At 44.1% G+C, this 13,135-nt stretch overlaps 1 protein-coding gene across 3 annotated transcripts in view; it reads right to left on the bottom strand.

The window, feature by feature from the left end:
* Nucleotides 1-3,704: 3,704 nt before the first annotated feature.
* The window catches only part of LOC142933553 (transcription initiation factor TFIID subunit 4), a 77,148-nt gene continuing 67,717 nt past the window's right edge, over nt 3,705-13,135 (bottom strand). For all 3 annotated transcript variants that reach the window (XM_076077680.1, XM_076077683.1, XM_076077684.1), the window contains one exon: nt 3,705-5,892. In XM_076077680.1, coding sequence (XP_075933795.1) covers nt 5,719-5,892 — 174 coding nt within the window. In that variant the 3' untranslated portion in view covers nt 3,705-5,718. The remainder of the gene's footprint in view (nt 5,893-13,135) is intronic.

Below are 13,135 nucleotides of genomic sequence, written 5' to 3'. Positions count from 1 at the left end.
ACTCTTAAGAGGAATGTAGTACCAAACAAAGGAGGGGAAAAAAAGAAAAGTGTCAGCAGCAAAAGTTTTTGATTATGTGAAATGACGGCCGAAGAATCTGGTACTGTGATGAAAACAACGACGACGACTCGACTCACGCAGCTCACTTGAACCATTTTAGCACCATGACTGGTTGATTTCTTTTCCCTGTAATTCTTATAACAAAGGTGTTCTGACCCTTTTTGGAGTGACACAACTGCCCCCTCCTCCCAACACACACACACACACCACCCTTCTTCCCCTCTGTCAGTGGTGTATCATCCGGTTCTGTCTCGGTACGAGGCCCATGTCTGGTCTGCTGTGGGACAAGAAAGCTTTGGCAGACAGGATGCTGTTAAGGATGACAGGAAGAGGACATAATCCCATCTCGCGAGTCCCCCAAAAGGCCCCAAATCCCCGCGACCCTCCAACCCCCCCCCTCACTCCACACAGGGCGCCTCGCCGAAAAACAGCATCGTTCGCCAAACTGATTGTTTATTACAATTTTCATTGTTGTTTCTAAAGTATGTTCTTCTTGCTCCTTTTGCTGTTCTTATCATGACACGGTGTAAACAATTATTATTAATAGGATTATTTTTAATGTCTCTCTTTCCCTTTCTCCAATATGAAGGATGTATGAACGTTGTATTCATTAGGCTTTGAGAGCTTGCGAAGGGAGCGTTTCTTGGCAGGAGCTGCAGAAACTCGGATGGCCGCAGGCTATGTGGCTAAAGCGATCTGGCTGGCAACACATTCGGAGCCGGAAAAAGTCCCATTGTTCAAACAGGGATGGAAGAGAACCTGGATCTTACACAAAAAAACGTTATAGTCAAATGTGTAGCACACATGCAAAAAAAGTGCTCTGGAATTCCTGCTTATTAGCTCTAAAACATATCTCGGGTCTCTGATCGGATTCTCTCTCGTGGGCACAAACCTTTCCTCTTATTTAGCAGACATTTCAAGAAAGTCCGTGAATTTGAAATCCAGGTTGAAGTTGCACAAGCTCTAAGTGTATTGCGGTTTTGTCGAGTTAGAATGTTAAAGGCTTAATGACCAACGTGGACGTTTACCAGTATGTCTCGTGACCCACGAGGGGACATACTCTAAATGCTCAAATGTTTGTTTGCACTTAAAACGTTTTGTACGGAGCTGGCCTGCCCCCGTTCTCACCCAACACTCGTTTGAACCCAGTCAAGCTGTTTTATCGTCTCATGTTTCACCAAAACGCTGAACAAATACTGTAGGTACCAAAGGGGAGAAGGTGCCTATTTCGTCGATAGTACGAACATAAAGGCGTCATCTCTTCCAACAGTTTATAGCTTAAAAAAAAGACACGATGCAGTAAAAAAAAAACTGTATGAAGGGCACCAACATTCGTTCCTCCGGGGCCTCCAGTCTGCACAGTTTTGTTGAGAGTAGCTCACAGTACCTCCAGACAAAGTCAAAGGCAAAGTCTCTGCTTGTTTCAATATTGTCACTTCTAAGCCCAGATTACTCTGACGGTTCTTCACATATGGCAGAACCCGACGTGAACCGTACTCACGGCGTCGGCGCCTCCTTCACAAAGAGGCGAGTGGGCGGCATTTACTCTCTCCCGCTCCCATTCTCTCTGCCTCATTCTCAAACATTTCTGGATCAAAGACAGAAATACAAGAAAGGCCAAGTTTTCATGCTTTATATTTGTGTGTAACTTACAGATGCTGTTTCTTCCATTTTGAAAGACTGATAAAAAAGAAAAAAAGAGAAGTCCATTCTGATCTTTGTGAGCGCCGGCGTTTGTTTGAGTTAAACTGGGGTTGTTTTAAAAAAAAACCACTAGTTCATTAAAAATGGGCGGTAGCTCCTCCGACCACGCTGTCCTAATATCTGCTCTCTCCGGATGGCCGCTGATTGAACAGGCCTGTTGAGTGGATAAAGATGAGCTCGGTGCACGTGCAGCTCCCAGTCCGGAGCCCCCCCCATCCCCCCGGGGGTCTCGTTCACAATCAAGCCCGTCTTTGTTCTGACCTGCCGGTGGCCTGCGCCTTTGCATCCAGTCGCCTCAAAGGGAATGGTCAACCAGGCCTTTTCATGTGCCGAGGCATGTCGGGCTCTTCACAGCGCTCCTCGCCCCCTCCCTTCTTTCGTCTCCCTGAAGGCTCCCAGCTCAGCGGTGCCAGTAGAAACTCGGGTTGCACCCCCCCCCCCTGCTCCAAAGCCCCCCGCTGCTGTGTCATCCCCATGCCCTGGTCTTTCAACAGAAAAAAAAAGCCCACACCGTGGACCACACACTGCAACAGACCCAAACTGATGAGTCAAAGTTACTGCACAGCCAGGCGACTTGACTCTGCTGCTGGTCCTTGATGCAGTCGGTATGAGGTGTGGAAATTCCTCTGGGTTGGTTCTTGAGCAAACAGGGGTTAGAAAATAAAAATAAATCTGCGTTGTGCTACAACCATACGTATGCAACTGTTACCTTTTTTCAGGGAGGAAGGAAGGAAGGCGTAGTTTCTGACTGATGTTGCAATTGGAGATCACAGACTGGACGTCAAAGGGGGTCACGCACATTAGAATAAAAACCTGAACGGCCGTTCACACCTATGCGTAAAGTGATAAAAAGGAACAAAATTTGCAGCTTTGGGCTTCTGTCTGCAATAAGCAAACCTGGGACGCCACATCTCGACTCGGCCTTTTAAGCGAAAGGTTAGGTACAAAACGTCAGGACTGGGAACTTCATAGGCATGTCCACACATGCCCCCACCCCCTCTTCAGAGAAAGTGCTGGTCAGCGTTTCGGCCAGCTCACACAAGGCATTCACTCCACCTCTGAGGCGGGTCAGCTGTACAGTTATTGTATATTGAATTACCAGGACTCGGGGTTTTACTGCACCCTCGTGTTTTTAAGAGACCTCTTAGTCCTCCTCACGTAAAAAAAAAGAATTCAAAGCGTTGCATTGTGTACATATGGATTCAAACGTTTCAAAAGGGTATAATAAGGTGCAAATGTATATTATTTAAAGTGTTTAAAAACAATTAGATTGTGGTATTAAAGGGCATGTGTTCATTTGCAGTGTCTCCATTTGACTTTTCTTGCATATTTGCGATAATAAAAGGATGTACTGATGTATATCTGACGTGCGTCTCATTGCTCTATCAGGCAACAGCTCGCTCTTGCTTCTGCTATTACTATTCTTTTACGAAGCGGCAAGGTCGTCCACAGGGCTGACTCCGGATCAGCGGTCCACGGCTCCGGAGGGACTGAGGAACAGGCCGAGGTCTTGAAAAAAAACCAATACGCTCCCAAACTCCAATATTTTGCACCGAGTTAAACAGTTTGGTCTTTTCAAAAATGCTTCGACTTAATTAGCAGCAGAAACCTAGAGGGACTTTTCATAGTTGAGCAGCAGCGCTTGACTCAGTTTGTACTTAGCATGTGCGATGTTAGAAATGGAAATGAAGCTGAATTAGTGGTTGACTTTAGTAAAATGTTCCTGCAAAAAAAAAAAAAAAAACACAGCATCTTATTTTTCCTTCTAAAGAGTAAGGAATGAAGGGAGGGAAACATATTGCCGGGTTATTGAGTCATTTTAGAGTGAAATTTACATATCTTTTAATTCCTGTTAAGACTCCAGTCGTACAGGAATATTCATGTGCGCTGTATGCTGTTGGAGTAAAACAAAGGAACAAATTGACAAAGTCAGTATCTGCTCAGTTTAGTAAACAGTGTATTTATTCCTTTACAAAATAGGTACAAATACATAAGTATTGTTTTTTTTCACACAAACAGAAAATTTTCAAGATATGTACAAGAGTTTACCAAAAATAACGTGGTTCTAATAAACACATAGTTCTGTAAACAATATTTACAAATCACCCTTACATTGAAATGCCATTTTCCCCGTCTGTTTACATGAGTAATATTGTCCTAATATTTTGGCTAAAAAGCTATAGTAGTAGAAATGTCCTCCTCTGAAACCATAAAAATCACTGATAAAATCATTTGAAATCACTGCAATAGATATTGTTGTGCTTGTTTTTAAAACATGATGTTTGGAGATAAAATTTATGAAAATGTGTAAAGCATAAAAGCCAATCCCAAAATAAAACAAAATAAAATGTATTCATTGTTAAAAATAACTGTCATTTGACAGGAAGTCGGCAATTTCGTTTACTACTTAAAAGACTTATTTCTCTGCTATTATACAGTGACAGCTTTCAGTCGTCAGGTAAAATAGATGTAAAAAAAATTGCTGTCAAAATGTACAATGCACAACAGTTGTTTCAAATGTCACCAATATTTAAATAAATTTCAATATGACAAGAAAAGCTGCATAGAGGCCAAGATATTTAGTTAAATAGAAAAAAGACATAAACAAAATACATAAAGGACAGTCTTACACAATACAATTAGGATTTGTAGAAAAAAAATAACAAGGCGACATGTAAAGAGCAGGCGTTTTGTCCCATACTTCTCTTCAATACAAATACAAAGACAGAAACAAGATGGGAAAAAAAAGTAGAAGTAAATTTTAGGTTGAAATCAACTGCTTCCTTCTACAGTTAAACTTGACGTTACAGCTGCGATATTCAATTTGGGATGACAATACAAACAGGTAAGTGCTTTTTTATCATTCAGTCATTACCTAAGTAGGTTAGGGGGCTAACGGGGGCTCCGGGGCCCAACAGCTCAACTGAAAAGAGCTGAAACATTTTCTTTTAAACGTCATTAATGTGCAGATTGGACAGCGAGAGTGAAAAGGTGAAGGAATGTTTGGATCCGAGGTTTCACTCTCCCCACTCACCGCCCCGCCCAAAATATATCAACCGAAACAGACCACGGAGGTTTTTGAAGAGGTGAGCGTGATGGTACGCGACGTACAAACATCTAGTCATAAAAACAATGTTCACAGTATGCGTGGGTAAAAAAGAAAGAAAGAAATACTGACAAGGGTGACCAATCAGAAACTGGCTTCATGTTTTTGTATGGTGACCTTTGCAGAAAGGTCACGGGGATTCACGGGTGAATAGAATAAACCGTCTGATTCGGACTCATTCGAATCACGCGGTTTTACAAAACACTGCAATGACACGTGGGTTATTCCTTTTCCTACAAAGCTTACGGTGCGATAAAAATATACATGCTGTCAAATAATTCAATAAGAACTATTTACACGTACAGTGGGGGATATTGATCGTGATGCTGTTATTTGGAATCCTAATGTTTCAAAACAATGTCTCGGTGCAGAAGTCGCTCGTTTACTGAGTTCAGCTAAACTACATTCATTGAAGTGGTTCAACAAACAGCTCGCGGAGAACACACATCGCAGGCTGCGTACACAGTTCTCTCACGTTGAGGTTTGTTCATTGAAGCTATACTGTCAAATAAATAGATGCCCGACACACGTGGAACGAGTTATGGGTCACTAAAACCACTTTGTTCCTTTAACAAATTCAACTTCAACACAAAGAATTCGAGGTGGCCTCACGATCTGCCTACACACCGAGAACCTAAAACGGAGAAGACACGGAACAACGGTTTTATTTTTGTACGCTTTTTTTTTTCTCTCTCTTTCTCTCTCTCTCAATCTCTTCTTATTAAAAGTTACATCAAACGTCACTACAGTACATATGGAGACACAGAACTGAAACATTAGACCTGATCTGAAGGCACGTGGCTGGGAAGGAGGAGGAGGCTGAGGTCGGGCGCTGAGCGGAGCGGAGGCTACTTGAGCAGGGCGCGGTAGAGGAGGAGGGAGTGGGCGGTCTCTCTCTCCTGCTCCATGTAGAAAATGATGTCCCTGAGGTTGACGCGGGTGATGCGTTGCCGCGCGTACTGCCGCGATGAGGTGGACGGGCTGGAGGAGCTGGCCGGGGAGCCTGCCGAGCTGCCTGAAACCTGGAGAGAAGGGAGGGTTCAAAACGGTGAGAAAGGGGGGGTACTTCACCCTGGTTCCTTAAGATCTCAGTCAAGTTGATAGTTTTCAATGAGTAATATGGCCTTTAAATATAGCATGACAACCTATATTCAGTTTCCAACAGCACACCCAGGTAGCTATCGTGAACGGTGATGTTGTCAATGGCTGAGCTCACCAACAGAAAAGGCACCGCTTCTAAAAAGTGAAACCGCACCAATAAAAAGTCCAAGGGAAAAGACTTAAAACTGGTTGACAAGACATCTGACGTTCAGAGCAGTGAAACGGCAGTGGAAAGAAAAAATTGCATCATGGTTTTTTATCAACAAATATTACAAGAGTTGACAACATTTCTAGGCATGCATAATGGGACAAAGCAACAATTAGCCGTGCCAGCGGCAGAACAACATTGGATGGATCGCCATGAAATCTTGTAGAAACGTTCGTGTTCCCCAGAGGACAAATCGGAAGTAGCTTGGTGATCGGCTGACTTTTTCTCTAGCTCCACCATGGGTTTGAACTCTGCGTTCCAGTAGCCATACCACGATATTTAGTGGGTCCCAATACATATTATGTCAATTAATGTATGCCAAAAATACCAGGATGTTCCACTGCATCCGGTCGCATTCTGCAGTATGCAAGCCAGTATGCTTTTCTGGCTATCCGGACCCACAATCCTTTGCGCAGTTCAAGGTGCAATGTTATGAGAAAGTAGTACGTCCCGATGGAATGCATACTGCATGTAACAGTATGTACTTAGTAAAGGCAGCTGTGATGTGATTTTTGCCAAGTTTAGACAGACATTCATGTTCCCCTGAGTATGTACTGTAATAAGTTTGGAGGTTCATCTAGCGCCACCATCAGGTCAGATTTTTTATTTGATTTTTAAAAAATACCTGCAAAACTGTGTGCTAATTATCATGTTAGCATGCTAACTAGCAAAACTAAAGTGGTGAGCAAGGAAATTGTACAAAACATTGCACCTGCTTATCATCAGTATGTTAGCACCGCCACTTTGAGCATGTTAGCATGCTGATGTTAGAATGTAGCCCAAGTGTACCGACTTCATTGAGGAAGTCCCTTTATGTATCAAACTTTCTGTGAGTTTTTAGGTGAGCTGAAAATGAAATGATTGTGCTCTGGGTTTGGGTTTCATTAACTTTACTTTCTCCTTCACAGATGTGTGTTTGTCTCTTTCAGGCAATTGGTCCTCACTTTGCCTTGAGTGAACGAAAAAAGTCTTTGAGGCGCAGTCGAGGGGATAGTTTCCCTGATTAAACATGGTAACTGTTCAGAAAATAAGCAACGCTATGTTTCCCATTTCTCATAAGTGAAGTAATCGCTGAATGGCTAACACATTGACGGTATCAATGGTAAGGAATGCAAAGTATACACCTCCAATTAAGAAAAGTAATCCCTCTTGCAGAGCCTGAATGAGATCAAACAGATACACTAACGACGTCCAGATCTTTAGCTTCACGTTGGGAGAATTATTTTTTTTGGTCAACTAGCTGAACACGAGGCAGAGAAAAACATTGGCGACGCGCTCAGGGAAACTTACATTTTTACTTAAGCGTGTCCTTTGGCTCTTTACATCGCCCTGAATATGAACACATTCCCCCTTCTAAAGGAGCAACGCTGCTGACACGGAGCCCTCGTTGTTTGTATTTGATCCAGGAAAAATGAGAACGACCCTGTATACAGAGGGCCGATACAAATCAAGGGCTGCATTTACATTTGGAAATGAGAAACACTGGGACACGAATCCAGCAAGTGCCCACTCGAGCCCAGGCAGAGAGAAATAAGACAGACGTTTCAGTCGGGAACACCCTCTCACAATTACCTTGATTGCAGCAGTCTGTAAACACACGGCACAGACAGGCCTTAATTGCAAACATATGATGGGCATGGGTTTACAAGAACCAAGCCAAAGTCCCTCCAGCACCGCCCTCCCCCCATGGGCTTGTCTTTGTGTGCACTTGTATGACAGTGTTTGGTTTGGTTTCCCTCAGTACACTCTCTGACCCCTGGAGGCTGGATGATGAGTGAAGGTTGCCAGGCCCCCCAGTTTACCTCAACCACATCAGGGCCCAGTCTGGCCATCAGAGCGCTCGGCCTGGCCAGTTGGCGAACTGACGCCCCCTGTTTTTGCCTCTCACACGTAGCTGCTGCTTGTGTTAGCATTAGCGAGACTCTGTAGCAACTGCGACACATGGGCCAACCGATAGATGTGCTGTATTCAGAGTTCGAAAAGGTATTTAGGGCTTACGAATGGTAACATTAACAGCGATGAGCAGCTTTGGCGTAGTAGAGCCGCAACACAGGTACCCAGACAATGACTCCACCTAAGGGCCATGAATATGCTTCTAGTCACAGTCAAAGGTCCATCAGACTCCCCGTCTTTCTAGTGGGGACACGGGGAGTCTGAGGCATTATCTTATGGTAACTTTTGGTGAAATTAAGAGACATCTACAGACGCAAATAGACAAAGTAGTACAATAAACATCTGAATGTGTATATTGGATGTTTTTTCCCACGAGTCAGAAAGACGACATGTTATGGAAGCAAAATAGTCCAAAAATTGTCCTCAAAATTGCCCAGTACATGAAAAAGAAAAAGTTTTTGCCTGTTGCGTCTCACCTTAACTGATGATATTTCTGCATTTTGCTGAAGTAAAACTTACATTGCAGGACTTACTGGAGTATTTCTAGATTTTGGTATTGCTACTTTTGCTAATGTCAAGAATCTAAATATAAGGTGTGAGAGGTACAACCCATAGTGAAAACACAATTGATTTTCCTATATACTGTACTTAATAAACTATAGCCTTAGTCGTTCTATGCAGGGAAGCAAGAAATGTGTACGCATGGAAATAAAAAAAAGGCAATAAAGAAATGTAGTCCTTTCTGTCAGGTGGAAGTACCTCCAGTTACTCAGACCAACCAGTCCAGCCAGAGCTCTGGGGATATGTTAAATATATGTATATATATATATATATATATATATATATATGAATACATATTCATTATGGAAATGCAACTGAAATGCAAAGCCGTTTTTGTGTGTAGTAATGAAACTAAAAGATACGTTACTAGCAGAATCCGTAAACATATTTCAACAAAAAGGGTTACAGAATATGTTGGGAATGTGTGGAGATCGTCATGTTGGGAATGTGTGGAGATCGTCATGGGCTGATGTCAGATTCCAGGCCTGAATTATCCTCCCAGTCCGACACTGGTCTCTGGTCAGTAATGCTGACCAGTAATGCTGAGATGCTGGGAGGGCCGCGGGTTGAAGCAACGCCAGCTCCCCCTCCCCCACCACCACCACCAGACCCTCACTTTGGGGAGCGACCCCAGCCTAATCAGGCCAATCATGGCCGACCACATGTGAAAGATGGGCCTGCCTGCTGCCATGCCAATTACTGCCACTCACGAGCAAGCCCGGCGACGGGGCCACAGATTTCACCAATCAAAGCCATCCATCCACCTGGACGGATGGGCAGCAGTAGCCACGGGCGGTCGGTGCTGGGGTGGTGCTGCAGACTCGGTGGTTTATGGTGGGTGGGTGGGGGGTGGTGTAGACAGTGAGCATAGCCAGATATCGCCGTTTCAGGTAGTGTGCCACGGCTCCCAGAATGCCTCATTCCCTTCAGGGACAGCGGCAGCCCTCAGTGATCCAAATACAGGCGGAAAGGTCAGCGCTCGTCCAGGAATTCACTCAGCGCGGCCTCTCTTCTCCGTCTTTATAGGCCCTCCACATGCCAGCAACCCCAACACGGATATGTTGTTGTATCGTATCTATGGAGACCGATGCCTCTCGCCAGCACACGCAGGAGATCGTGTTGAGGAAGAGGAGGAGGAGGAGGAGCGGGGATGGGAGGGGTGAAACATCGACGCTGAACAAAGCAGATGGCTGAGTGTCAGTTAAAAGGGAAAAGGGAGACATCAACAACCGTGCTTTTCCCGTCACCAGCAATTACACAGCAATTGTGTCTGAAATCCGATGAGAAACAAAATGGCAGGCTTTGTAAGGTCACAGTGGATGAAGAGGGAAAAAAGTGGGAAGAGGAGAGAAAAAGCAGGAGAGCAGAGGCATGGCGAGAGAGAGAGAGAGAGAGAGAGAGAGAGAGAGAGAGAGAGAGAACTGAAAGTCTCAGAATCTGCTTGGCCAAGAAAGATCCATGAGGCAAAAAACAGCATCTGTCATTTTATCTGTGATGGGCGCTTGGAGGCATTATGTCATATGACATATCCATCGTACAGAACGCGCAGGGATACTTCAATACATCTCTTCAGACATTTGACTTGTTTGGAGCAGGGGACAGAGAGAAAAACAGAGAGAGAGAGCAGTGGATAGAACCCGAGGAGAGGAGAGGAAGAGGAAGAAGAAGAGGAGGAGTAATAAGGCCTCTTTACGGGCTCTGGTCTTCAGCCACATTCTGTTGACATACATGACAACATGCCAATGGGCCAGACACATTACTTTACACTGTTTACCACATACACACACACACACAGACAAACTACTGGAATTTCAATAATTACGATTAATAATGGTGATTTATAGATGCTCCAACCATGTGTTAAGAGGACTGGAGTCATAATATAAGCAGCTTCAATAATTATTATAGTAGTTATTAAAATAGTTATATATAAATGTTACCACTGCTTGCATTTGAATTTGCTTGAATTTCTACAGTGATTAATAGGCTACTAGGTGACATTGGGTTTGGGGACCCCTCCCACCCAAAACAATAGGTGACGGTTTTTTTAATTAAAATTATGCAACTTCCTATTATTTAGGACCATCATTATTACTTTAGATAATACAGAAAATATTAAATATTCACGACCAAAAAATGGTCATACCGAACAATTATCGCACAAAAAAAAAGGACGTGAACGTGGCGTCGACAAATTAGAGCACCGTCTCTCTCACCCCCAGTGAAAACCCTTTCGTTATAAATCGCCCAGAGAACCTGATATGGAGAGGACAGACAATAGTACCGGCAGCTTGTGAGAAGTGTGGGTGCACAAGAAAAGGTCCCTGTGAGTTCCGGCCCAGGTTATCCACACCGAATATTACGTAAAAAAGTATATCGTTATTCTGTATTATCCTTATTGTCGACAAAATCCCATGAAAAGTCCAAAACTACAACGCCTACATGTTCCTACTGAAGATGATACTCTACACACGTACTTGACCATTGTCAATATGCTAAAATTTAATACGTCTGCAGAGAAAATCAGATTCTCTTAATAGAAGGACAAAATCAGCGGGTCACACTTTGGTGTTCTCGGCCCTCCGATGACCAGCAACTCTCACCTTGAGCTTAAGAGGACCAGAATTAATTCCCGTTTTGCTAAATCTACTTTTGATTAATAATGTATTCTCTCTCTCTCTCTCTCTGCTTTTGACTCCAATCAAATTGTGCAGCGATTTGTGCAGCGGCAGCAGCGATGCTTGTAGGTGTCTTGAGGAATTTACATTCGGTCCTTTTATTGTTTGAGGAGGGGGGGCGGTGGTGGGGTTCTTGCTGATCCGTGGCTTTGAACCTGTGCCTTCATGCCGGAGCCAATATTGGCTTTGGCCCGGGTCACACCTCAGGGCGGTGGGTTAATGGCCCACTTTGCCAGGCACACGGAGCTGCTCGGCCCGCACAGGCCAACCTGCTGTCTCAGCACTCCACCACCTCACAGCAGAGGTTGCAGATGGGCGGCACGGTAAGAGGAAACACACACACACACACGTACTGTGTGTACCGGTACGTGATGACACCCCGGCTAACACACGCCGCTAACTACAACTGGGGGGGAAACATTGCTCAGCATTCATGTTGGGGGATAAAGACTAGCCCCGTGTTGGTTGAGAAACAGATAAGCTGCTCATGATGCAACATTACTCTTTTGTTGTTCTTACTTTGATGCCGAAAAATCCGTTTAAACTCTGAAGTCTGCGCTCCAGGCAAGGAGGCCATATATAGCACAACAGAGACAGACTGTTGACAAGCTAAACAAAGAAGTGAAGCAAAAGCTGAACCAGGTGGTGTTTTTTTTATTTCACAAGTTAAAGCCGGGGTGGAAATTAGCAGCAGCCACAAGTCAAGCACTGATGAATGTTTGTGTGATGCTGGCCACCGTGGCAGGTAGCCCGCCATGATTTGGTGGTCCAGTTTTTGTTTGCTCAGTGCAATTTACCCTTTGCTAAGCCCCGCCCCCCACTGCTACCATGGAGCCCACACTGTCACTAACTGCACTCACTGAAGACATATCTGACTTCAGAGAATCAGAAATAAGGGTCTACAATATGAGTTTAAATAATATATCCAGAATATTAAACTGATTCAGCAGCAAAAACAGGTTAAAAAGATAGAAATAGAAGCTAAAGCTACAGATCACCGTGTAAAAGTGAACCACCACATCACCTGGCGATCGAGGCAGAACACAATGAAATTAAGGAACAACACAGTTCCTGTAAAGCCGGGTAGGTCTTTAATCATTGTTTCAATCAATAAAAGGCAACAGCAGCATGTTTATACATTCAGTACACCTTCAGTAGCTAGCGTAGCATAGACGTGCTAGTTAATGATGTGCTAACGTGCTCTGCTAATGTTAGCTCCGCATGTTTTTACGTAGAAACACAACATTTTAGAAACATAGATGTCCTTCCAGCCTCTCCAGGTAGGGGTGTAAATAACCATTTAACCATTAACCGACAATAAGTGATTAATGCTATCAGTTAAACGGCATTATAAAAATAGATGGGCTTTGGGGCTAACCCCCCCCCCCCCCTTCATTTTAATCAGCAGGTGGCAAGCAAGACTCGGGAACTTGTGTCTTGAGGAGTTGTGGCAATTACTCAATGACAAATAAACTCTACACACACTGTACTAAGTTCACCGCTATAACCTCACTGCTGACTTCATACTCATCATCACACTCTCTCTCTCTCTCTTTCTCGACTAGACCCTCGCTAATGTTACACCGGGCTTGCAATACACTGCTGGAGACCCTGACAGAGCATGCCAGCTAAATAAATTGATGCTGTGGAGACTTACTGGAAAGAGTTAACAGACGTCGGCTGATTCATTGTGGCTGCTAACTCTCTCGGACGAGTGAACTGGGGACTGAGTCGCCCGTTTTGCACTGCAGCTGGTGATAAATGACCGATTTGACCCATTTTATGCATCGACCGTGACTAGCTCGAGATCCACAAAAAACAGCC

Source organism: Anarhichas minor, unplaced genomic scaffold, assembly GCF_050575085.1.
Source record: "Anarhichas minor isolate MPS153535 unplaced genomic scaffold, ASM5057508v1 ptg000062l, whole genome shotgun sequence".
NCBI classification, from domain to species: domain Eukaryota; kingdom Metazoa; phylum Chordata; class Actinopteri; order Perciformes; family Anarhichadidae; genus Anarhichas; species Anarhichas minor.
This window is presented reverse-complemented; position numbering and strand designations above follow the sequence as displayed.